The following is a 23,616-nucleotide window of genomic DNA, read 5'->3' as shown; positions in this document are numbered from 1 at the left end:
GCTATCCCGAGTGGCGGCGGTGCATACGCTTCTATAGGAGCCATCCCGTTTGCTAGGCGATACTGGAGGGAGGCTAAATCTGTTATTTATGTGGATTCGGTACCGGCTACGGCCCGCGGGATATCCTGATCCTCAGGCTGGATCGAATCACCTTCCAGTCAATATTGCGATTCGGAACCTTGTGGAGCTATGACATGCAACAGTTCCGGACTGTAATCCCACTGTCACCTGGGTATGCTCAAGGAAAGCTTGCGTTGTAGTTATTCTAAGTCAGCTTCAGATCTTCCTGTGACAGCCTGTCCCCTTCCAGGCGTTGTATATGGAAGAGAAGGTCAATGAGGACACCAAGCTTAAGTTCACATCCGAAAGCTACGTGAGTCAAACTGGAGTCAAGTTAGGGGAAGGACAGGAAAGAGAGGGTTCTCGGGGGCCGCGGACGCGCCGGTGGCAACTTTTCACAAGTGGATCAAACTACTACATGTACTTCGATCTATTCGGCAGGCGGTGTGACGTGTGACTCATCTGACCGATTCGTCATTTGAACTTCGGCAGGTACCCCTGTGACGCGTGACTGCCGAATAGATCGAAATCATACAGTACTACAGACGGCCGTCAGAGGCACGTTGCAAGCCATTCTGAATAGGAACTCAGCAACGTACGAGACGGGTCGTGATGAACCGTGACCTGGCATACAATGTCGCCCAAACAGTCAACCCCCACTCGTGATGATCTTGCTCAGACTCAGGAGTATATATACTGAATCCGCCGGGCAGCCCAGGACAAGCACGAGCTGCTGTTTCGTTGCTACACGGATTTAAATGTCATCATCTTCGATCCTTGTCTGCATTCTAACTGCACTTGCGCTCTGGACTTGGAAGTATGTTCGAAATCGCAGGACAAGTACGGACGATGGTCGTGGCCTCGGCATTTTATGCTAACACAATGTCTCTAGGACTTCCTCCGGGTCCTCCAGGACGACTCCTAGTCGGAAATCTCTTTGATTTACCACATGACCAACAACACTTGAAGTTTCATGAGTGGTCGAAGGAGTATGGTATGTCTTTCGTAGCCCTGCCTTTGCCCAAAGGAATTGAAGCGCTTGCAGGGCATGTGATACACATAAGTATATTGGGACAGCACATAGTCGTCCTGAACTCTCTGCAAGCAATTTCCGACATTTTCGAGACGCGATCTGCTATATATTCGAGCAGGAGTCGCCAACCCATGATTATTGAATTGTCCGTACAGTATATCCTGCTTTCGTTCGTTATCTCACTGTGTATGCATAGGGTGGGATGGGGATGGTTTTTCGCAATGCTTCCGTATGGTGAAGAATGGCGGAAGGGAAGACGTGCCTTCCATCAATATTTCAACCCGGGAGCAGTAGAGGAATACCAACCCCAGCTGATTCAGGCAGCACGGAAATCCCTTGGTCGCTTTCTGGCAGACCCGGACGAATTCTTTGCTCATGTTCGCCAGTACGTACGCTGCCAGTCTTCCCAGTCATGCAAATATTGATTCGCCGCAGTATGGTTACTGCATTAATAATGGACGTCGCATATGGGATCGAGATATCGCATAAAGATGATCCGTATATCCAAGTCGCGGAAGTAGCTATGGCGAGTATTTCCGAGTCAGGCATGCCAGGAGCGTTTCTTGTGAACCACATTCCGATCCGTGGGTTGTGCTGGCATTTCGTGTGGCCCTTCTCTGATGGAGTCGGAGTCTTGCAGTCAAATATGTGCCAGTTTGGTTTCCCGGTGCAGGCTTCCAAAAAAAAGCCAAATATTGGAGGAAAGTCGTGGAGGACATGATTAACAAACCCTTTCAGAATGTGGCAGATGCTGTGGTGAGTGAAGTTGCTCGGATCTCATACATCTACATTGAAACCGGGCTACAGCGCCAAGGAACTGCTACCCCGTCCATCACGTCCGCGGCACTTCAAGGTCTGCCAGAAGAAATGGAAGATACGGCACATGAGCGTGATACGATAAAGTATCTTGGAGGCATTGCGTACGTTGGTAGGTCTTCCTCGGGTGATCACAATATAATGCGGAGTAGTAACATCTCGATGACTAACCCAGCCGGCATCGATTCGGTGAGTAATATCATCATCGACCCTCTTCTATGCCCTAAGCCCCTCCAGACTGTATCCACAGCACATAACTGGTTCCTTGCCATGGCCATGTATCCTGATGTCCAGAAACGAGCACAAGCAGTATTGGATGAAGTCGTTGGAACGAGCAGACTGCCTGACTTCTCTGACAGAGATCGGCTTCCGTATATCGAGGCTATGATTATGGAAACCATGCGATGGCAAGTTATAACTCCCCTAGGCGAGTGCGTCCTCTACGGGCTGTCTTTCGGTTAACGTAATTTTCTGTATATAAGCCTTTCCGCATTGCTCCACTGAGGATGACGAGTATCAAGGTTACTTCATTCCTAAGGGTTCACTTGTGTTCGGAAACGCTTGGTAGGTCTCGAAACGTTACCTGCATTTCGGAGACTGAGTCGGTATGTTAGGTCGATTCTGCACGATCCTAAAGAGTACCCCGACCCAGAGCGCTTCAATCCTGAGCGATTCCTGGAGGATGGTAGAATCAATCCTAACGTCAGGGACCCCAGAGTTGCAGCATTTGGTTTCGGAAGACGGTAAGAGCCATGCGGGGTATGTGGGATACTTATATGAAGTCGACTGAGTAAAACAATGTACTAGCATCTGTCCTGGGAGGTTCCTCAGTGACAGAATGATGTTCAGCCTTGTAACCTCCGTCTTGTCTGTCTTTGACATCGCACCTCCTTTGGACCAGGAAGATAACCCCGTGTCACTCAAGCCAGCTCTGTCGCCTGGTATCATCGGGTGAGCGAATTATTTCATTTGGTTTCTACTCCATGGCCCACACAGAGTATAGAATGTCTGCTCCCTTCAAATGCGCTATCAAGCCGCGGTCGCCGGCTGCAGAGGATCTTATACGTATCCATAGCGAAAAGCCATAATTGGCGTGAGGATTCCGCGGATGTGGTTGTACAACATATTATTGGCTCGATATTAACTTCGGGATTCAAGAGAAAGTTGTTTTGCTCTTAGACAATACTGCAGTTCATTCTACAGCTTTTGGCATGCACCTATGTCCTCGGCACTATTGCATACCTACAATGACTTGGCTTGGGGCGGCCTCTGGATGAGCGCTGAGATCTGAGCTCTGGCGGCCTATGGCGTTCGAAATACTGTCTGTAAACTCATAATTATATTCTTCAAACCCAACAGACTGTAGCTGTTGATGGTACGACTGATAACGTATCGATCATCTGACATTCCCTTCGCGGCTCCGCCCAACCAATCCATTTCGAGCGTTTACTCCCGGACAGACGCCCTGATCTGTATATAGACCCTGCGGGGATTCATCTGACTGCTCCCAAACCATCCACTACACCTGCATCCGACACTTGCATTAACTATCATGGCCCCCGATCCCCGCTGCACTGCCCTTCGCGCCGCAAAGGAGAGAAAGGGTATGCCGATCTCGTCGCATGGAGTACTACTGGACCGCTGATGTACCGTATCTGCCCTGCTAGGAATCTCGTACACCGAGATTGCCCAGAAGATGGGCGAGCCGGAGCAACGTGTTATCGATAGTAAGTGTGCGGACTGCTGAATGAGGGGACGGAGGCTGATCTGCTATCCTCCTTAGTCTGCACCGGTACTGCCACTGCCACTCAGACGGAGTTCGACAAGCTGGCAGAGATTCTCGATGTCAAGAACGCTGTGAGCCTGACCACTCCTGTCTTCACACGTGTCCTGACTAGAGCGCGAATCCGCATAGCCCCCTCATGATGCCGCCCACGTTACGAAGTAAATAGACGCACCATTCGAAGGACGAACTGTATCACCAACACTCTGTACGATAGGAGCGCGGCAGGGTTGATCAATGTATATCATTTTGGATCCTGGACTTCCACCACGCACTAAGTCCCGTGAGCCCCTCAGGGTTGGTGGCAAGCAATCGTCCTACCACTTGATGGGGCACAGCACATCTTTGAGGACTGCAGCTTACCTAAAGAAAAGCGGAAGGTCACATCACCTCCGCCGACACCTTCCGATAGCAGGGTACATGAGGCATGCTTCCGTCTTGCTTCCGTGAATAATGACAGTAAGCTGGTTGGGCATGCTTAGAGCTTGAAGCGTTGTATTGATCGTGCACGGCATGCCAAGTCGGACCTCTGTTCTCCTTGGAACGCGAGAGCAGTTCGGCAACGATCCGGTTAACATAGTCTGGAAAGGTATATAAGAGCCTGCACACCCCCCTTCGAGGACCAACCAACCATGGCCGTCCAGACCCCCTGCCCCGCTATCAAAGCCGCTCAGCAGAAGAAGGGTAAGATACTCACAGCGTGCCGTCCATAGAGCACTGGCTGATATACTGGTTTGCGGTCGGTATCAGGCCTCTCCTACGGAGAGATCGCTTCGAAGATGGGCCAGTCTGAGAAGCACGTCGAAGACAGTCAGCGCACGCCCTTTCCTATGCGGTTGGATAGCTGACTCTTCGCCTTTTAGTCTGCAGCGGCACAGAAGTCCCCACCAAGCAGGAGTTCGACCAACTTGGCAAGACGCTCGACATCATGCCTGTACGTTTCCATACTGTTGTCGAACCTGCGGGAGTTAACCGTAATACTTAGCCTCCCAACGACAAGGTCCACAAGACAAAATGAGCGAACGTGCGGCTAGAATATTACCAGTTTTATGAGAGGTGTTCCGGCGACTCATCTGCTGTGATATATGTAATTTTACAGTATATGTCTTGATATCTAAAATTTGTTGGAATATGCCGGCCCAGCGAAACTGAGGAGCCGATCGGCAGGTGAATTCGAGTTCGGTTACGGAATAGTTGACTGGCACATCGATAGACCGATATCATCCCTCACCGAATGCCTTCAATCGTAAACCTGCGATGAGTGTGTAGTTTTTGGCTCGTGGGTCAACGGACAACGTCGAATCGACCGCAAAGTGTTCGAGGGCTTCTCGACACGTGTGGTGCATGGACTTACTATTGTGTGGAATACTGGCTAGCTGAACTAGTGCACGCCAATTACACGTTTTGCCGATTGTGGAATAAAGGCATTGAAGTGCCGTCCGTTGGTGGGACGCACCAATGGAACGGATCACCCATGCACTGTACTCCATGCAACGTGGGCAACGTACCGCTAAGCTGCGTGAGTAATCGCGTTCAGTTCGAGTAGCAACTCTCGAGAGTGGGCGTAAATGTCACCTTTCTACCGACCGGCATCATCACGGATAATGCAGTAAGTCGTCCCTTGCATAATCCCACGGGGAGTCGAAGACTTACCCTCAGATGGGGCGATAAGATTCAGTATGTGCATTTGAGCCTAACCCTCACGATACGAATCCATCACGATAACGGGCTAACACAGCGACGAAGTCCAGGACTCATGCCCCATCTCCGCAGCGCTATCAACTCAATCGCATCAGCCGTGGCATAGATTAGGGGTAGAGAGCCTCTCTTCGTTTACAGCCTGTCCGGTGAAGAGCAGACACGGGTTTGGTCCGTAGACAGATGACAGAGCTCAGCATGCCGACGCCTCAATGCCAATGGAACCCTCACGGACACGCAAGCTCAGGATCTTGTCGATGCTAAGGTAAAGCACCACAACCCTTCACAGATCAAGTTTGGCGAAAGATCCACTAGTACATCCGGTGCGTCAAGCTTGAGAAGGAGACGCGCTCGGCCTCCCACGGAGAATACAAGCAGGACCAGAAACATCGATGAGATCCGAGCCGCGAGATGGGGCGTCCATGCCAGTGTCCCGTTATGTTCGAGCACAGAAGAAATTGCAGCGATCGATGGGAGCCAAGACAACGGTTATGATTTAACGTCGAGATGAGCGACGCCGATTACTCAAGTCAAAACACAATGTCGCACATTTGCCGCACCAGCTTATCGCCTTGCCGAGCGTAGGATGTAAACGTTGCAGTCGAGCCTTGCAGCATGTCAGATAGAACGGGAGCACAGGGTAAGCCGAACAGACACAACTCCTGGGACGGCGTGAGTGGCATGTCTTTGGACGCACGCTCGCGGTCTAGCCCTCGTAATCGTCTTCCAGCGATACTCGACCATAGCCATATCGGACAGGGAGCACAGAACCCAGAACCATGGATATGGTCAAAGACCGTTTTATATTTGTTTCGTAATGTGTTCGTAACCAGTCGTAAACAAGAACGTTCGTCTATACGTCATCAAATCCAACTAATACATGCAGTCAGAAGAGAGGCCCCGGAATATTCACGGGTGAACGCTAGCTCACCTAATAACGGGTGTCCTGCTAGAGAACTTTTGCACGTCTCGCCACTACGCCTGATGCACGAGCAGGTGGAAGTCAGTACGTGGCTCTCTCCGCTGCTCATGACAGACAGTGGCAGGGAAACGCACCTCTACTGCCAGTCTTCCGTGAATGAACAAGTCGCGAAGTGAACGAACTTCAACGCAAGGAATCACAGACTTGTTGAATAATATCAACGCGTGAAAACCTGTAGGAGCAGGATTCGCGATAAGCATGCAATTCAAATCCAGTATGACAAGAGAAGAATGAAAATGAAGGAGGAACACCGAGAGAGACGTACCTCCGCAGACAAACTTGTAAACAGGACAGAAAGATGTTCGGAATAACTGGCCATTGAGAGCATACTGTACGGAATATGGTGATGGGTTGGTCTATGTATTAGTAGAGTAGATGTACTCCATCTCCGCCACCCAAAGTTCGTTGCTATCGTGAAAAAGTCGTGGAAAATCGTCAGTCAGAGTCAGAGGGTAGGAGGAAGGGCTAGCCGCTACAAGGGGGGTATGTCGAGAGGGAGCAGAAGCAAGAGAGGAAACAAGATAGTTTCGGAAAAAAAAGCAAAAGGGAAGACTCCAGATATGTGGTATTTGAGAGTGTAAAAAGAGAAGAAAAACGAGATAAAAAACAGAATTAAACGGAGCAGTAGAAGGATGTACAACAGAAGGGTATGGTAAATTTATGTACAAGAAGTTGAAAGTATCTGGAGCATCCCAGTCGAGACCAGTACGAGATGAGAGCAAGGGTAGATATCGAAAAATGCACAAAGAAAAAAAGGGATAATTTAACGAAGCGCGATGTCGTGTCAGAGCTAGTCGTCGTGTCTGCAAAGCAAGCGAGGAGAGTGCGCACAAAAATAAGGCGCTGGTCGACATCGTCGATCCGTGTCGTCGGTCATGTCCTTCATCAGTCGTCTAGTGTCGAATCCAATCCCAGAGAACCCATAAACCCAAGAAAGGGGGTATCGCGCGAGAAGTCGTTCAAGAAGACACAGTATATCGCTGGTTCATCGAACTCGCCGCGATCGACCCCGTCCTGGACAAACCAGCGCTGCCGCCAAAGGAGCCGCTGGAGCTGCGAGAGTGCGAGCGTTCCGCAGACACAGGGGGGATCCACCGCTGATGCATTTTCCTTGTCTCGTCCGACGTCGAGCGCGTCAGCCTTGTCGGTGCTGGGCTAGGCGTCGGCTTAGCAGGGTCGATGAAGCCTGATGGCTTCGGCGGGACGGGGGGCTTCGGTGTTGGCGGGGAGACGGGATGCGAGTTCGAGTTCGCGGGCGTGCTGGTGCGAAAGTGAGCCTGGAGTAGTTGATGGTGCAGGGATGTCGAGCGGGAGGTAGCTGAAGCCGAAGCCGAAGCCGAGGATGAGAGTGGGCGGGGAAGGGATGGGTACGGATGGGGCGGATAAGCCTGGATCGGGGACGTTGCAGTTTTTCCAGTAGCGGTTGGAGAGGTCGGAGAGACGAGAGGCGGACTGAGGGGGGACATGGAAGTTGGTCTGGAGGTCGCAGTGGATGACGTCGATGATGAGTAGGTTGAAGAGGGTGCCGTAGAGATCCCGAGGACGGACCCGGCGCGGCTGGTCCTCATCTTGTTGAGCTCCACGCGGAGGGAGGTGCATTCCTGGGTTTTCTGCGCGAGGGCAGATTTTTGTCGTTCGAGCTCGGCTTGGAGCTTGGTCTTGGACATCTGGAGGTCATCGATCTGGGCTCGGAGATTTGCCTCGGTAGCTTTTGCAGCCCTGTTGGCCTCTGCGTGGGCGCAGTGGTTGGCGAGAATGGCATGCAGGAGGGCTGCGCTGAGCTGGAGGGAAGAGGGCTAGAATAGCACCCGGATCAAGTTTAGCACAATGACAACATCGTTGGTTAGCTGGGGATAGGAGATGAGTGAGCAGACGTAGCGCACCTGGGTGTTCGCGGCCTCCGCCTGCAACCAAATCTTGAGCTCCTTGAGTAGGTCACGGACTTCATCCACCGTGCATTTCTTCCCCGCTACCCAGGCCACCTTGGCCTCTAATTGCTTCTCCTTCACGGCGGGCTCCACCGGAGGACTCTTGGTGCCCGATCGTCTCTCATATAATATTGTCTCCTCTCCAGCTTGAATGTCGTTGGCTTCTAGTGATGTTAGCGGGCGTCGGGGAGTGCTGGCACCACTGCTAGATGCGAAATCGACGCGGATCAAACGAATGGAATCACGGGTGAACTGCTCGCGGCAGAACGGGCAGACGGGGGACAGCCTGGGGCTCGTCTTTTCTACGATAGCGTTGCAGCAGGGTCCGCATAACACATGCCCTGTAGAAACAAGATTTCTGTGGTCAGACGACCGCTCCTGAAATTTTTCTGAGTCGGTTCGCGAGCGGAAAAGACATACCGCAAGCTATCGAATGGGGTCTCCTCTGGGTGCCATACTCCTCTGCACAGACATCGCAAACGGAACCAGTATTAAAGGTGAGCATATAGACTTGTAAAACGACAACGGCATTAGGTTGGGAGCGGGAGCAGCGAGGGCAAGGGTTTCTGCTCGCTTATAAGGCACGAATAAATAGATCCAAAGCATTCCTAATTGGGATTTTTTGTCCTTTTGCCCTTGACCCGCACGCCAAACAACAACAAACTGTCCGACTCTGACTCGAAACACGCTGCTTTCATCTGCAGCGCCTCAGTCTCCCCCGCCTTGCGGTCAAATTGCAACCCTGCTGGCAGCTTACAGCTGCGGGAAAATATATGTGTCGTATGTTTTTTTTCGTATCAAAAAGAGGGAGTCTTTTTCGTCTTCCGTCCTAATTTGCTTCCGTTTTCTCTGGTTAGGGTCAACCCGTATCGGGCAGCTCTCACGTCGTAACGGATGAATCAACAGACCCCGCGAAACATCATGATGAGCGAAAACTTCGCCGGGACGTGCCTCGGACGATGTTCCCGACGCAATTATGGTTCAAACAACAGGCTATATGCGTTTCGTTGCAGCTACAATTTTGCTTTGTTTCCAGGCAACAAAGCCTGTTTGTATCAAGGTACCTCCTCCCTTTTCTCTCGCAGCGGATCCTCGTGAACCAGTATTGTCGGGCAGATGTTTCCATCCGAGTTAGATGGATCTGGATCCGTCCGGGCTTCCCAGCAGTCACATACGTAGGTGAGGACCCCCGAAAGACCTATAGAAATCCACAGTCCACAGTCCACTTGGGCAGTAAGCCAGTTCGGCGTCGCGTCAGCCCACTCGGAGCCGGGGCATTTGGAATGCAAAAGCTGATCAGCAGAAATCGCTACTCAACTGACTTGGTAGCCTGCACGATGGCCGCCGTATCGATACGGATAGGGCCACTATGACCGGGGTCCTACCTACTGTCGCTGAGTTGGAGTATGAGGTCGGTGGTACTCATTTCGCTCATGAAAGGCTATTCACACATGTGAATGACGACGTCTATGAATGACGAGGCTTCAGGTTCGTTTTTACTTCATTGGACACAGTCGGACGCTGAATCACCACATACACGCGGATATAGCGGGTTCAGCGCGCGGGATACGTACTCGGCCGAGCGTAAAAGCATAACAGCAGCTGCGGCGATCGTCCCAGTACAACACCGCCCCCACAGTACATAAACAACAAGCAGATGCTCAATGGCACTGGTGGAAGCTCCGGCGAGAGCTTAGGTACGCAGGCCACCTGAACAGTCTATGTTGCAGGTGCTTCCGGCGGGAGAACGTGAGTGCCCAATAGAGTTTTGTTTTGGGACTGCCCAGTGTGATCTGATATCGCAGGCAAAGTGGGCCCGTAGCAGCGGGCGTCCCACAAACGACCGTCTTTCATGGTGGCGTTCAAGAACCTTCCGGCTCCTCGTCTATGCTGTCGTTGGCGTCCACCCGCGTTGTAGGCCAGGCCGACCGAACGTTATCAACGTCGGAGCGGGTGCACGATTATCGCATCGACTGGACTGGACTCTGCGAGATGGATCTCACCCGCGACGCGTGCGCGATGCCATTCGCGCTTCATTACCTCGGAGCGGGATGACATGGATGCGCGAAATGAACGCGAACGTTCTTTGTCTGTTTTTCATTTCCTGTGCGGTTCGACGACACTGGATTGGCTGAAGATCATTGCTAGATTGTTGCGCAGTGGGAGCTGGACCGGGATTTCCATCAAGGGTACTTAGTATTCGATATGTTGATCTCCGATTCGTAGTGCCAGTAAGTGTGTTTCGATGTGATCAAGGCTCCCGACCCTATTTGGGTGTTCACGCTTGCTGTCAGCGACGGGGATCCGGTTGTCCTCGTTTAGAGGGAAATCGGCTTCCGGATCTCTACATGCATGGATGAACACTCGGTCGGTCATCGTTATCTATGTGCTGATAGGAGGCACCCTCATTCGAAGACAGTCCACTCCGGTGCAAACAACAGCTTCAACCAGATCAGGTGGCCGCGCTTGCTCTCGATGGTCCAGCATCCCACATTCCATTCACAAAGAATGTCGGATCCTCGATCTTCAGTGCATGCATGTTGAATCAATTCCGGCCACTGTCTTCCATCCTTTCACCACGATTCTTTCTACTTCTAGCGGCTCAGTACTATGCAGCACAGTGCCTCTGAGCTAAGATACGATTCGACGCATGTCGATGATTATCCGGCTTACTCAGCGTTTCCTGCCTCTCGTCACCCTCGTCACCGTTCTTTTCTGCTTTGTACCTGCGCGCGGAACCTTAATCTGTGGTATCTATATCTGGCCTCCGCACCCTGCGCAAAGACGAGCACTTATTAGAGAAGTGGGAAGTGGGGAAGTGGAGCCACAGAGGCCTGATTTTCCTGGTCCTAGTTTTCCTCTGGACAGTGAGTGTCCATTCTATTCATTCGATCAAGTATGATTCATTCGCCCCTCTTTTCTTAGCATGTCCCGCGAATTTTCCGGACCCGATATTCCCATTGAGGTGTGAACGACGCGGCACCCACGCCGCCGATTACGCTCGATGCTCGTAGCTATTCCTGGGCGATTTGCGTCAGTACAGGCTCAGCCGCCGCACGCGGAACCGACTTCCCTGGGCGGGTGTACGTACAGCGCATACATCGCCTATACCTACGTATGTTACATGAGTTGGTCGAAGAAGTGTTGTCCTCGGGATTTCATCAACTTCGTCCGTGAGTGATCTGCGTCAGGGCGGGTGCGGGGTCATTAATTAACGCTGCTTTCAGGGACGCGGACGAAAGGGTGTTGTACGAAGGGTGTTGTACGACTTGGTGACAGACACTTTTGTCTGTTGACGCCAGTGTTGTGACACACTCTGCTGCACGCACTCTGTAAGGAATAACAACGGGTAGCCTCGTTTCTACCCTATGACACACCGTTCACAGGGCAACTTAACAATACTCATTTTCCTTGCACGGAAGCTCAGACATATCACCGCCTCTTCGGAATGAAGGCCACAAGACCATGCGATCTGCGCGCAGCAGTTTCTGGTAGTGGACCTATATCGGGGCGCCAATCCTCTCGGCACGGATCCTCGTCCGCCATTTCTGCTTGTGTGAACCTTCCGGGGTAGTCGGGGAGAAGAAAGCTTCGGGTTCCCAGGAACCGCTATACTGTGCGTATTTGAGGAATGAGGCAAGTCGGGTCGGATCTGCGTTACTCAGATGCGTCTTGGGCTAGTCGTGTGCCAATATCTGCGGCGATATAACTGCTAGTAGGTCAGGCTCTCTCAACGGACTACTGGATTCTGTCGTGTAGGTGTTGGTACGTGATAGATAGCTCCATTCCTCTTCAACAGCCTCTGAGCACGAGGCGAGCCTGCTGGCCACCTCTTATCAGGCGCGATGCGTGTATCACTCGATAGTAAATGAATGTTTGTATCAGAGTCATACAAGATGTCAAATTGATACGCAAGGGAATCCAGTCGTGATTACTTGAGTGTGCGATAGTATGGATAGGGGTATACACGTTCAAGCGAGATACAATTATTCAGCGGATTCCGTGCTCAGTGAGTCGACCATTTTTGGGGGTGCTTCAGGGACTGCATATTGACTCGTGAATCGCAGCACTTTGGAGATGGAATCGTGGTCGTTGGAGTCCCGTACCAATGAGTCGGTTTTCTGTTCCGTCACCGTCTCGATGTTGATAGCGATCTGAGACGGCGCAAGGGTTGCGGCCTACAAAGCTTGGTCAGCGGTTGCAAAGAAGCGGGCTGGACAGGGCGCTCATGCCTGGTTAAATGTTGGGGACCTCGGCTGGCGGGCGAGGCCAAAGGACCGTCGGGGTCTTGAACCGGAGACAGGAGACATGGCGACAGTCTGCTGTGTCGTCGTCTGCTTGGGTGGACGAGCGTTCAGGGAACCCAGTAAGGTGTTGAAGTATACTGTGAAAGAGGTGAAGTCGTCTTTTCTATCAAGTAAAAGATAGTTATACCCACATTTGCATAGGAGGAAATAGAAGGCTACGGAAATCAGATTACCAGGCATGGCCACGTACTTGAAGTATAGGTGAGACTCATCGCCTATCCCAAAAGGAACAAATATACCGTCAGGAATATAACCAAGGAACAAAGACTGTATTGGAAATGATAAGCTTAACCGTTAGGGCGGGTAAGACAAATACTAACCTTGTTAATATGCCTGCGTTGACTCCGTATATTACTAGTATGTTCGGGACATCGACTCTGAAACCACCATATTCATCCGAAATGTCTAAGTAATTTGACGCTTAACTCCTTACTCACGGTTTCGACTCGGTCCGGCTTCTCCAGAGGAACAATGTATTCAAGACAGATATCGACTGGTCGGCGACCATGCTACATGCGTAACCCAGGTAAAGCATCCACTGTACCATGTCAGAGGAGTGATCTGAGTCATCGGCGCCAAAGTCGAGTATAGAGGGCATACACTCACTGATAACCTTCTGTATTCTTCGAACGCGCGAACACCCTGGCTATGAGGATATCAGACTAGGATACAACCCTGTTAAGGAAGACCTCACGCTTTCACGGCATACGCTATGGTAAGGCTCAGCGCAGTTCATGATATCAAGGCAAGTCACATACCGATACCAGAACCTAGCAGGAAGCATATCAGCGCTTATCGTTGGCGTTGATAAATGAGTACACACCGAAGATTACGAGTGTAGGTATTCCCTGGTCGATTCAGCGTTACCCAGTTCTTCATACGGCGCCTACACTCACGATGACCGGAACGATGTAGTGATTGCCTCTGCTTACTGAAACAGAAGACTGTCAGTATACCTTTGCTGTATTATGATTGAAGATGGCTTACATCTCCATATTCTCCGTATGAATATCCTGGAGGAACCAGGTACATTCGGTTCATATATCAATGGTCTGTCAACAGAGACTCACCCTCTGATGATAAGATTGCTAGTCGACTAGACAATGGCTCAACCTTGACTTCAGTACCTCCGAAGAAGGCGACTTACAGTTATAATAACCTGGGCCTAACTAAAAGCGTGAGCGGTAGGATATGGAAGTGACGTTTGTAAACGCACCAAAAGGCTCCTAGGATATAGCGCGCAACCCCCTGATAAGCCGCAAAGCGTCATGGCGCAGTAGATGTACGCACCATGTCATATATTGTAGAGACGGGATGTCGCCATAGTTGGAAATCGCATACCAGTAGAATGTATGGGCAATGAAAGCTAAGTGCACCACGTCGAGGAGCCTATAATGTCTGGGTTACGCTGGCAATCCGCAAGTCTCGTAGGTAGAAAGACATCATACCATAAAGAGAAGATCTAAATTCAATGCGGGAAGTTGTTGAGTACCAAACGTCCTAGAGAGCAGATGCTTACCAAGGTCTTTAGACACAGGGAGTCCGTCTGACGCTGATGAAAGTAGAGGAAAACCTGAGCGTTAGTTATACCGAATAGGATCGCAGCACCCAAGATCCCTGTGAAGAGTGCCCCTAGAGAATTGTCCAAGCTCAACGAGGGGACTTCGAGACCAGACATTCTGCTGAAACGCAACGCAGATCGCAAACGCCAAGGACCTGGCACGACCTACTGCAAGCCCTCCGCTTTAAGGCGCAGTCCACCGGTGCGACATGCTGGCATGGAAGACGTAGGAATGACATTGCAAACCCGTCCTCATAGGAACGCCCAGGGTCGCGAATTTGGAAGCTTAAGGCTGGCCTTGGGTCTGGACGGAACGGAATGACGACAAGACGCATAGTAACACTGGATTGCCTTTTAGGAGTCTGCACCCGCGCATATAACAAGATCAAGGCGAGATAACCTATAGTTTTCAAGAGGAGGGTAAATCAGTCCCTAGGCATTGCTGCATGTTTTCGAATCCTTTTATTTAACGGTGAAAGTTCAGCATATCTATAGAGATCGACGCTGTCCATGAGCTCTCCGGAAATGCTCTTCGATAGGAGCGCACACGTTGGAAACCGAGTCGGAGGGGTATTGCCGATTTCGACAGCTCCTGGAAGCATAAGCAAAATCTTTTCGGAACGTCTTGACAGTGGTCACTTACCTTTTTAGAGGCAGCGGCGCCATACAGACATTAAGTGCTAGGCGGGAGGCGCGGAAGAAATCTAGTTCACGCTAGACGGAAGACCGTTTTACAGCTGTCATCGAGGGCAAGGCGTAAGTCCGAATCTTGCACAGCCCGAGAACCATTCTGTATATCAGAAGCTAGTTTGAGGTAACCAATATTTCGATGAGCGTGTACCATCGACGGTTAAGACGACAGGTGTAGTAGAAACCCGTGAGATAGCACGCATGCCGACTAAGACTCGGACATTCGCCCTGGACAATACGACGGCCAAGGCCGCGACGTAACCTTGTACCCTGGCACCGCTGGCTGATCCACCTGGATGGACATGGGAGTTGAGAGTGCGGCGTCCTGAAGCGTTCCTTGAGCGCCGGCGCCTACACGTAATCTGGAGCAAAGAGAACAACGGAGAACCAAAGTGAGCAGATCACGAGCATTTAGAAAGCCAAGGTTCCGTTGAAGGTGCCATTCAATGGTAGTAACGCCATCAGCAGTCGCGAGCAGCCTCTGGCGGTGTCTTGGGGGCCAGGGTTTGTGGTAGCCGCAACAGAACTTCCAGGATAGCGAACACCGTGAATGCCGTTGATTTGTACGGGAAACTCCATTAAGTTGGGCACTATTACAGTACTCGGCTACTGGGAGTTAGGATTATTCCCCGTGAGCTCGTATCAGAGCGGCCGCAGCGGAGGATCGTGGCCTGACAATGCAGTGGAACGGGACAACATTGCTAGAAGTGTTTAAGTCATGGCTGGAGGTGGATGTCGAAGGCCTTCATACGTACCGTACAATGCCTCGGGTCATTGCTGGTTCAAGGGCTTTGGGCTTACCTCGTTCGTCCAAAGGCGGTGTGATGTTGAAGACCGCAAGAACAGAGGATATGACGCTGAACATCGCGCGGTCACTGAGGAATCTTCCAGGACAAATTCTGGCAAGGGGTGAACGTCAATCATCAATCAGTCAAAATCGCGGACAAATGCACCGTCTTCCAAAGCCAAAAGCTGCCACGCCGGGATCACTAGCATTGGCATTAATCTTGCCGTCTTTCAGGAACCTCTCAGGCATAAATCGTTCGGGTTCTGGATACGCCTCCGGATCATGCAGTATTGCCCTTGCGCCTACAGTTAGCTATAGAAGACAGAGAGTCCGACAAGATATACCAGGTGTTGCCGAATAAAACGGAGCCCTTAGGAATGAAATAACCTTTATACTCGTCATCTTCGGTGGAACAATGCGGAAACGCTGGAAATACTTCGATCCGGCAAAGTTTACGGACGGCAGAGTGGTCACCTGCTCACCCAACGGAGTAACGGGCTGCCATCGGAGAGTTTCCATGATAATTGCGTTTATGTAGGGCAGACGCGGTCGGTCAGAAAATTCCGGTAGCCTGCTGGATCCGACAACCTCATCCAACTCGGCCTGAGCGCGAGCCTGAACCTGGGGATACTTGGCCATAGCGAGGAAGAACATCTGCACTGCCGACACAGTCTGGAATAGATTCGTATCACTCTGGCAACCGAGGTCCTGTGCAGGAGTACGTACTGTATCGGCACCAGCTAGGATAATATTCGAGCTATATTAGAGCGGATTCCGCCTCATTATGGTGAAACATTACCGGAGTAGGCAGCGGCGCCTATGTGCTTGATCAATTCAAACTGATCCGTATTATCCCCTTCTACGGGCAGGTCTTGAAGCATTTTAGATGTCACGGATGGTACAGCGGTCCCTCGACTCTGCTCATGTGGTCAGCGATTGATAAACTGAAAGTCCAACTTGCTTGCCATATTCTCCAACACGGTCTCGAATGGTTTATTAAGCATGTCGTCTGACACTTGCCTCCAATAATCTGCCTTCTTCTTAAAACCGGCACCCGGGAACCAAGTCGGGACGTACTTGACTGGCCCATGAACAGTTATGAGGGGCCAGCCGCAGGCAACAAGAGGATAACCCACGGATGGGAATCTGGTTAACCAGGAAAGCCCCGGGAACGCTCGATTCTGACAAACTTCCTATGGCTATTTCGGCGGTTGTAATATACGGATCATCTTTGGTCAGGACGTCGATCCCATATGCAATATTCATGACAGCAGCAGCGAATGTGCTAAAGATCACGAGTGTTTATAGGGCTTCAACGGCTATAGGGACGAACGCACTGTCGTAGATGATGCAAGAAATCATCCGGGTCCGCAAGGAGACGATTAAGACACCTGCGGGCTTCACGTATCTGGGTCGGTTGATACCTGTCCACGACGCCTTGGTGGAAGTGCTGGTGGAAAGTGCGGCGCTCTTTGCGCCATCGCTCCCCGTAGGGCATCAGCGCGAAATCCCAATCCCACCCGGCTCTGTGTTCAAGCAACGGAGGTAAGGATCAGCATCCTAGTCCCTAAGCCATCGTAAAGAGCAGGCGAACAATTCAACGAGCATGGGCATCCGATTCCTGCTTGAATAGATAGAAGATCTCTTCTCAAAGATGTCGGAGGCAGCCTGGAGAGATCCTAGGATGATCATGTGTTGCCCCAAGACACTGACGTGCACTACGTCCCCTGTCCGCAGGTGAGTGCTTTTGGCCTCGAGATAACCAAGTAGGCGTACCATACTGCTGAGACCATTTCGCAAACGTCAAGTGCAGTTGGTCCGGCAGTAGATCGAGAAGGTTTCCTATGAGAGGTAAACCTTTGGGCCCGGGAGGCAGCCGTCGACGATGCAAGCGTCTCCAAGACCAAAGGCAAAATAAGACAAAAATGTAGAGGACGAGCAAAAATACCGAAGGCATTACACGGCAGCTTTCCCTAGGCCAATGCGATAGATAACTTCCTTGGTCGCGGGATCGATGTCAGCCAGATACTTGTATATACGTGTCCTTAAGCGAGGACCAAAGATAACCCTTCCCAAGAAAGCCGAGGAACGCCGCCATTCATCTCGGAAGCTTGTCCTGTGCGGTGAAGCCTTCGTGAGCAACTGTCCCTAGTCTAGAAGACATGTCTGTGGTCATCCCATTCGTTCGGGTGCCTCGGTCTATGGAGCTCCGCTTGTACAGGGGTCCAAGGCGTATAGCTTCTTCACTGGTCCGATAAGCCTAATTCCCGAGCTTGGGCTTGACCGTCGGATTATGTCGAATGGAGAGCACAACATATCCAGCTCTCGAGAGCCTCAAGTGCCAAGCTGATCACGAAAGACAGGCAATTCCCCGACAAAGTACCCAAGCTGGTACCACCAACGTAACGGGCACCAGATCCATCTGGCGGTTTCATGGGAACAGGTGAGGTATGCCAGGAGCGCCCACAACGTAAACCGAAACAGACAACAACATATGGTCCGTATGTCATATGAACAGGATTAGCACTCCCGCAGAAGAGTGCCGGGCTTGAGAATATGGGTCACGGCTGTCCATCTGTGATGAGTGGCCGCGAGTCCTGAAATATCCCCGAGCATACGCAAGACGGAGGTTCCTATGAGATGGCGGAAGCAGGAACTAATAATGCTAGTAGTCTTCAGCAGCCCTAAGCCTTCGTCTTCCACCTTTGTTTTCAAATCACGTCGTGCGCTTTCTGCTAGCTGTGAGATGAAGATATTACACAACGCGAGAGACAAAAAGGCTAGCAGAACCGCGAGCGCGAATCCGACTTGAAGGAAAGTCGCGCCTGTGGCGCAAATATTTGGCTGTATTTGTAGTCATCCTAATCAGGTAATGTTACAGAATCTCTTCATTCTGTCCTCCTGAGTCCAGAAGCAAGTCCTTCCACCTCCGCACTCAAGCTCGCCGACAATGGTGCGTATCTTGTCCCGACGACTCTATACATCCCATTCGACCAGCCAAAAGTTGTTCTGCTCGTCATTCGCATTTGAACAAGGTGGATTGCGTTGCTGACCGCTGGATGCACTCCATAGCCCCCGAAGAAAGCCAAGGCACCCAAGGAAGAGGCCGCCGTCTCGCTCGGCCCTCAAGTCGCTGAAGGCGAGCTCGTGTTCGGCGTCGCGCACATCTTCGCGTCGTTCAACGACACCTTCGTGCACGTCACTGATCTCTCTGGCAAGGAAACCATCTCGCGTGTTACTGGTGAGTTCACCCAGCTCTGCCAACCATGTTCGCGGACTTGGAGCTAAGATAGCGCTATGGTGAAGGTGGTATGAAGGTCAAGGCTGACCGTGACGAGTCTTCGCCGTACGCCGCCATGTTGGCTGCTCAGGACGTCGCTGCCCGGTGCCGTGAGGTCGGGATCACAGCTCTGCACATCAAACTCCGTGCCACCGGTGGAACTGGCACCAAGACCCCCGGCCCTGGTGCGCAGAGTGCCCTTCGTGCTCTTGCCCGTGCTGGCATGCGCATTGGCCGTATCGAGGACGTTACCCCCGTGCCCACCGACTCTACCCGTCGCAAGGTATGCACAATCAGACTACAGGATAGTCTGGGATGGAGTTCTTATATCGGTTTGTCTTATAGGGTGGTCGCCGTGGTCGTCGTCTATGATCTACTAAGCTATGCTATATCCAGAGACTCCAAAAGGCCTTTGGGATCATTGTTGCATGTATGCTTGTATGTTTGCAATGATGAATATGTCGCCGCTCGACACGCAGCGGGATTTCAACCCTGCTCCGTGGTCGAGCATTGTTCTGTGATATTACCTCTTGTGATATAAGCTGCTCAGTGATCTACCAAAATATCCGCCGTAAGCTGGCGTACGCTGTGCTCTCTGCGGAAAGCGCGTTCTAATACTTCAACTTCCAACGGCTGCTGCGATGAATTCATGGATCTTAGCCTTCTCTTAGTCTAAACACGAAAGCTAGCGAAAGCTGTTGGAAATGCATCTGGCCATAGTTACTGAGTGTTTGTGTCATGACCTCTCGACTCATTGTGGTAGTCCTTTTCTAAGGGTGTGAATCCCTGGCGCTTTTTTTGAACTCCTGCGGTCGCGGTCGTACTTACCAAAGTGCAAGCTCTGCTCCGCCGTCGGAGGCAATCCAAGGGTCGATGTCTGGGACGTGTCGCAATCAGGATGCCGACATCACGTCTTCCGCCGCAAACCACCACATACTGCCGCCCCGCACTATCTCCTCATACCTTTGAGATACCCCCTTTCGATTCTTCTAAGCTTGACTTATAGACCATCTAATAGAGAGCGTATGGAATGGAACTCAAGCTCGTCTACCGTGCCCTGCGTAAGATATCCGACTGGGCGCTGTCCGAGTTCTACTCGGAAGTGTATGTCGAAGGACAACACAACGTTCCAGAGGCTGGTCCTCTAATAATGTGAGTTTCATAGGTTCCACGGGTTATCAGAGCAACCTACAATTCGTGTGAGGTAGCGTCGCGTCGCATCACAACGAAATGATAGACATTGCTACTCTCGGTATGTCGGAATCCAGCACAGTAACACCAATAATCAACTTACTATATGCGATATGTAAATCAAGCGGCCACCATCCCGTACAGACGACACCTATGTTTCTGGGCAAAGTCTACAATGTTCAAGAATCCCCTCTCGCGCGTGATCCTGACGTCCTCAGGCGCCATCCCAGTGTACCGCAACCCGAACTCCAACTCGGCCGCACGCACTCCGTCCGCGAAGTCGCTCTTTGACAGTACCTCGGAGACGCTCGCGAAGGGGGAGGTCATTGGCGTGTTCCCGGAAGGGACGAGTTACACCGAGCCGCGGATCGCGCAGGTGAAAGAGGGCGCGGCGTGGGCGGCGGTGGAGTATGTGCGGTGGGCGAAGGAACATGGCAGAGACGGTACGGACCTCGTGATCGTGCCCGTTGGGATTGTCTATACGGATAAGTCGAAATATCAGAGTCGGGTGCGTGCATCAGTAGGCTTCCTGAGACGAATGCTGGAATTGAACATGGATGTATGCGCCGTTTCGCGTGCGTTAGCTTTGCGTGAAGTTAGTTTAGGGAGCATCTCGAGCAGTCACGAGTTGACGTTTTTCCGCAGGTATGGCGAGCCCATCCGCCTTTCTCCATACTCCCAGCCCATCCCAGCTTTGGAAGGCTCAAACAATGACTCCGAGGAGGATGCTCGTCGTATTGTCAAAGAATTGACCGCAGAAATAGAGAAGCGGATTATTGAGTTGACGGTAAATGCACCAGATTGGTTGGTCTAGGTAATTCTTGATGAAACGACCGGTAATGACCTCAATTTTATACGGTAGGGATACACTATATGTCTCTCGGATGGCACGAGACCTGCTATGGCCTCGGGATACCGATATACCTTTGAAGGATTTCGTAGGAACGTCACAAAGGTGCGTTCAAGCGGGAGGGCGCAGGTGCAGAACCACTGGGCCAACCACGCAAAGTCAATGCGATTGATTCAAGCTCACAGGGTCTCTTCAGAGTAATTGACTCACTATCAACATCGCCCCATCCCAAAGTCAAGCAAGCGCTGCTGAAATACTATTCTTTACTCCACTACACGGGCTTAGACCACACAACACTATCATCCATCCTCCCGAGTCCGTCTCCAGGGACAGACGAGCGAGCTCCCCTCCTCCCTGCGAACACACCAGGAACATCCCTCGTGACTGCAAGGAGCGCCCTCCGGATATTCGTCTGCAATGCACTGGTTACATTCCTTTACCCTCGTTTTATTCTCTTCCTCCCGCCGTTTGTGGTCCATATCCCTGCATACGTCATGGGTAAGGTAAGTGCACGGTCCTGAGCTTGGCGAACGTTCGTCACTAAACTGTCGGTATGCTATTCTCCAGCTTGCTGCCCGCTTCCTCGCTACCCCGGGCGAAGAAGAGGGCATCGCGCAATACAAGACTATCGTCGGCGGGGTAGGCAGAGGGCTGGGCCTTGGAGCGGCGGGATTCGGTGCCGCTAGATTCTTGCGCTACCTTGCGTGCAGCTCGGTAAAATCTTCGGATCTGCTTCAGAGAATTCCAGACGTCGTGGCTGGAATCACACGCGCCGGGCAATGGGTGTTCTGCGGGAGTGGGTGGACCGGGAAGGTGAAGGAAGTACTTGGTACAATTACTACCGCCTATGTCGTGGGGTGGGCGCTTGTCCGATGGCATAATGCTCTTGTACGAGGTACCGAGATTCTCTTTGACCTCATTATGATGTACACTAAATTCTCGTATTCCTGTCGGACATAGGAAATTATCGACAGTAAGCTTTTCTTATCCGAGTCGTCCTTGTAGCAACTGACTCGATCATCCCCGCAGGTTCAAGCGCCTGGTCGCCTCGTACAAACTCCTCGGGGGTCTGCTCTCTCCGCGTGCTTCAGACGTGTCCCCTGCCGAACTCCCTCACTACTGTACTCCACCCCCACCCGTGGTCAACCCATTCATCAAGCGTCGCCCCGTGGACGGACAAGTACCGCAGGTTCCATCCGCATGGAACGAAGTGAAACCCGTCTCATCTAGGCGACTTATGCGGCATTTGCTCGCTGCTAGAGCTGAAGCCGCGGAAGCTCTGCGACGGTACCCTGTGTCACCAGTCACCGTATCTCATTAGACTTGAACAGTGGGGACTGGGTCAGGTCAGAGTGTTAGCCATCTCTTCCCATAGTTTATTCTAGTTTTGTATGACCTATATCGTTCGGCGGTGCAATAATGAACATCCCCTATTCGGAACACTGGGTCCTGATTCATTGCTTTCCATCTTCACCTCAGGCTCAATAAACTTACCAAGCACGATACGCAAATTCTGGCTCATAACTCCCGCCGTGCTGCTCTCCGCCCTCATGCATTCCGACTGAAATATGCGCCGTTCCGAGGAGGCCTTGCCACCTCTCCGTCCGACAAGCGCAAACAGCGACACCTTCCAAAAACGGACTGCCTTATGGTACGGAGGCAATAAACCTTATCATCCCCTCCGCGCCTTGTCTCGTACTGCCATGACTCTCCCCGGCACCCTCTCAAGCAATGCTCATACTGCACCCCCTCAGTCGTTGTGATGTTTGTCTCGACGAATATTCGTTCGCTTCGCCGCAGCAGACTCCCCATGCAATATCCTGCGGCCATGTCTTCTGCCATCCGTACGCTGCGCAGTAATCTGATGCTGTGCTTACCATGCTTAAATTGCTCTATATTCATCGTGCAGATGTCTAAGCAGGCTCAATCCCAGCATATGCCCGTTATGCAGGAAGGCTTTCCTCAGAGATCGCATCAAGCGGCTTCACGTAGATCGTGTGCCGCCGGATGAGGCAGGCGTGACACCTGCTACACCTCGGATCGGCTACTCGCAAACCCAGTTGGAGGAGATCGAGCTTCTGCAGCGGTTGGCTCTGGCATCGGGGGAGGACACGCCCGAGAGTGAACTAGCTCAAATAATCGTCGAGGTGGAAGAATGGTTGACAGGGAGGAATGCGGATGCGGTACGTAAATATACCGCCGCCGTCTCAGCCTCGTGCCGATCCTCGAACCGTCACCTTAGAGCAGAGCGTTGCGCAAAGCCTTGACTGCGATTCAACGGCATAAGCGCAAGGAATCTGAATGGCAGAATCAGAGCGAAATGTATCGCTTGCTGAAACATGAGTATAAGCGGAAAAGGAAGATTTATGATCATGACATGACGAGGGCTAAGATTGTGGAGGATAATTTGATGGAACATCTTCAAAATCTGGAGAGTCAGCACAGATCGTAAGTTTCCACATCGATGCCTCGGTTCTGAATGTACTCACCAGCCCTTTTCATCCTGATATGACAGTCAGGTATTAAGAAGCGTCTTCTAATGCAGACGGAGTTATTGATATCTTCTCAGTTAGAGTCTGCTCAACGTGAAGCAGAAAGTCTCCGTCAACAGTTAGCAAGGCTCACCATGCGTTCCAGACCCTCTAGTCCG

General features: G+C 51.6%; 10 protein-coding genes across 10 annotated transcripts; 7 read left to right on the top strand and 3 right to left on the bottom strand.

The window, feature by feature from the left end:
* Positions 1-942: 942 nt before the first annotated feature.
* Positions 943-2,997, top strand: GLOTRDRAFT_81450 (cytochrome P450; the record flags this gene model as incomplete). The annotated part of the gene is made up of 11 exons (XM_007872115.1): positions 943-1,054; positions 1,106-1,238; positions 1,290-1,478; positions 1,529-1,677; positions 1,734-1,849; positions 1,901-2,017; positions 2,147-2,366; positions 2,392-2,473; positions 2,524-2,652; positions 2,717-2,860; positions 2,913-2,997. The coding sequence occupies 11 exons, from the start codon at positions 943-945 to the stop codon at positions 2,995-2,997; spliced, it is 1,476 nt and encodes a 491-aa protein (XP_007870306.1).
* A 409-nt stretch (positions 2,998-3,406) lies between these two features.
* GLOTRDRAFT_101530 (uncharacterized protein) lies at positions 3,407-4,009 on the top strand. Its single transcript, XM_007872114.1, has 4 exons — positions 3,407-3,513; positions 3,577-3,636; positions 3,693-3,766; positions 3,825-4,009. The coding sequence occupies exons 1-4, from the start codon at positions 3,462-3,464 to the stop codon at positions 3,855-3,857; spliced, it is 219 nt and encodes a 72-aa protein (XP_007870305.1). The 5' UTR covers positions 3,407-3,461; the 3' UTR covers positions 3,858-4,009.
* Positions 4,010-4,324: 315 nt separating this feature from the next.
* GLOTRDRAFT_133204 (uncharacterized protein) lies at positions 4,325-4,710 on the top strand (the record flags this gene model as incomplete). The annotated part of the gene is made up of 4 exons (XM_007872113.1): positions 4,325-4,376; positions 4,443-4,502; positions 4,556-4,626; positions 4,678-4,710. 4 exons carry the CDS (start codon positions 4,325-4,327, stop codon positions 4,708-4,710), a joined length of 216 nt encoding a protein of 71 aa, XP_007870304.1.
* A 1,407-nt stretch (positions 4,711-6,117) lies between these two features.
* Positions 6,118-8,863, bottom strand: GLOTRDRAFT_112488 (uncharacterized protein). Its single transcript, XM_007872112.1, has 6 exons — positions 8,721-8,863; positions 8,256-8,641; positions 6,638-8,168; positions 6,447-6,544; positions 6,322-6,371; positions 6,118-6,263 (listed from the first exon to the last, which is right to left on the bottom strand). Exons 1-3 carry the CDS (start codon positions 8,803-8,805, stop codon positions 7,332-7,334), a joined length of 1,308 nt encoding a protein of 435 aa, XP_007870303.1. The 5' UTR covers positions 8,806-8,863; the 3' UTR covers positions 6,118-6,263; positions 6,322-6,371; positions 6,447-6,544; positions 6,638-7,331.
* Positions 8,864-9,669: 806 nt separating this feature from the next.
* Positions 9,670-10,355, top strand: GLOTRDRAFT_96494 (uncharacterized protein; the record flags this gene model as incomplete). The annotated part of the gene is made up of 5 exons (XM_007872111.1): positions 9,670-9,711; positions 9,815-9,919; positions 9,940-9,997; positions 10,031-10,049; positions 10,106-10,355. The coding sequence occupies 5 exons, from the start codon at positions 9,670-9,672 to the stop codon at positions 10,353-10,355; spliced, it is 474 nt and encodes a 157-aa protein (XP_007870302.1).
* Positions 10,356-12,306: 1,951 nt separating this feature from the next.
* GLOTRDRAFT_96493 (uncharacterized protein) lies at positions 12,307-14,285 on the bottom strand (the record flags this gene model as incomplete). The annotated part of the gene is made up of 13 exons (XM_007872110.1): positions 12,307-12,342; positions 12,407-12,478; positions 12,552-12,684; positions 12,798-12,874; positions 12,928-12,984; positions 13,045-13,116; positions 13,214-13,253; positions 13,366-13,377; positions 13,431-13,480; positions 13,504-13,538; positions 13,595-13,620; positions 13,824-13,855; positions 14,127-14,285. The coding sequence occupies 13 exons, from the start codon at positions 14,283-14,285 to the stop codon at positions 12,307-12,309; spliced, it is 801 nt and encodes a 266-aa protein (XP_007870301.1).
* Positions 14,286-15,480: 1,195 nt separating this feature from the next.
* GLOTRDRAFT_48978 (cytochrome P450) lies at positions 15,481-17,143 on the bottom strand (the record flags this gene model as incomplete). The annotated part of the gene is made up of 9 exons (XM_007871968.1): positions 15,481-15,559; positions 15,614-15,757; positions 15,812-15,940; positions 15,981-16,071; positions 16,128-16,338; positions 16,440-16,560; positions 16,603-16,726; positions 16,782-16,930; positions 16,983-17,143. 9 exons carry the CDS (start codon positions 17,141-17,143, stop codon positions 15,481-15,483), a joined length of 1,209 nt encoding a protein of 402 aa, XP_007870159.1.
* Positions 17,144-18,571: 1,428 nt separating this feature from the next.
* Positions 18,572-19,488, top strand: GLOTRDRAFT_81446 (40S ribosomal protein S14). Its single transcript, XM_007872109.1, has 4 exons — positions 18,572-18,598; positions 18,718-18,886; positions 18,952-19,208; positions 19,271-19,488. The coding sequence occupies exons 1-4, from the start codon at positions 18,596-18,598 to the stop codon at positions 19,295-19,297; spliced, it is 456 nt and encodes a 151-aa protein (XP_007870300.1). The 5' UTR covers positions 18,572-18,595; the 3' UTR covers positions 19,298-19,488.
* A 467-nt stretch (positions 19,489-19,955) lies between these two features.
* Positions 19,956-22,287, top strand: GLOTRDRAFT_49105 (glycerol-3-phosphate 1-acyltransferase; the record flags this gene model as incomplete). Its single annotated transcript, XM_007871981.1, has 9 exons — positions 19,956-20,077; positions 20,134-20,177; positions 20,242-20,624; positions 20,745-20,920; positions 20,979-21,124; positions 21,201-21,469; positions 21,534-21,605; positions 21,786-21,833; positions 22,003-22,287. The coding sequence occupies 9 exons, from the start codon at positions 19,956-19,958 to the stop codon at positions 22,285-22,287; spliced, it is 1,545 nt and encodes a 514-aa protein (XP_007870172.1).
* A 507-nt stretch (positions 22,288-22,794) lies between these two features.
* Positions 22,795-23,612, top strand: GLOTRDRAFT_133200 (uncharacterized protein; the record flags this gene model as incomplete). Its single annotated transcript, XM_007872108.1, has 4 exons — positions 22,795-22,835; positions 22,888-23,149; positions 23,209-23,414; positions 23,561-23,612. The coding sequence occupies 4 exons, from the start codon at positions 22,795-22,797 to the stop codon at positions 23,610-23,612; spliced, it is 561 nt and encodes a 186-aa protein (XP_007870299.1).
* Positions 23,613-23,616: the final 4 nt, after the last annotated feature.

The sequence above is a fragment of the Gloeophyllum trabeum genome (genome assembly GCF_000344685.1).
Source record: "Gloeophyllum trabeum ATCC 11539 unplaced genomic scaffold GLOTRscaffold_00016, whole genome shotgun sequence".
In the NCBI taxonomy this organism is placed as follows: Eukaryota; Fungi; Basidiomycota; class Agaricomycetes; order Gloeophyllales; family Gloeophyllaceae; genus Gloeophyllum; species Gloeophyllum trabeum.
Note: the sequence above shows the minus strand (reverse complement) of the source record. Positions and strands in the feature narration are given on the sequence as shown.

Excerpts from the sequence above, each read along its gene's own strand:
- GLOTRDRAFT_101530 (XM_007872114.1), top strand. The coding sequence starts at position 3,462 with ATGGCCCCCGATCCCCGCTGCACTGCCCTTCGCGCCGCAAAGGAGAGA. Across the intron at positions 3,514-3,576 it reads CGCCGCAAAGGAGAGAAAGG|GAATCTCGTACACCGAGATT; the intron begins GTATGCCGATCT and ends CTGCCCTGCTAG. Across the intron at positions 3,637-3,692 it reads GGAGCAACGTGTTATCGATA|TCTGCACCGGTACTGCCACT; the intron begins GTAAGTGTGCGG and ends TATCCTCCTTAG.
- GLOTRDRAFT_112488 (XM_007872112.1), bottom strand. The coding sequence starts at position 8,805 with ATGCTCACCTTTAATACTGGTTCCGTTTGCGATGTCTGTGCAGAGGAG. Across the intron at positions 8,642-8,720 it reads ACCCCATTCGATAGCTTGCG|GGCATGTGTTATGCGGACCC; the intron begins GTATGTCTTTTC and ends TTGTTTCTACAG. Across the intron at positions 8,169-8,255 it reads CGGAGGCCGCGAACACCCAG|CCCTCTTCCCTCCAGCTCAG; the intron begins GTGCGCTACGTC and ends GTGCTATTCTAG.
- GLOTRDRAFT_81446 (XM_007872109.1), top strand. Across the intron at positions 18,887-18,951 it reads AACCATCTCGCGTGTTACTG|GTGGTATGAAGGTCAAGGCT; the intron begins GTGAGTTCACCC and ends GCTATGGTGAAG. Across the intron at positions 19,209-19,270 it reads CCGACTCTACCCGTCGCAAG|GGTGGTCGCCGTGGTCGTCG; the intron begins GTATGCACAATC and ends TTTGTCTTATAG.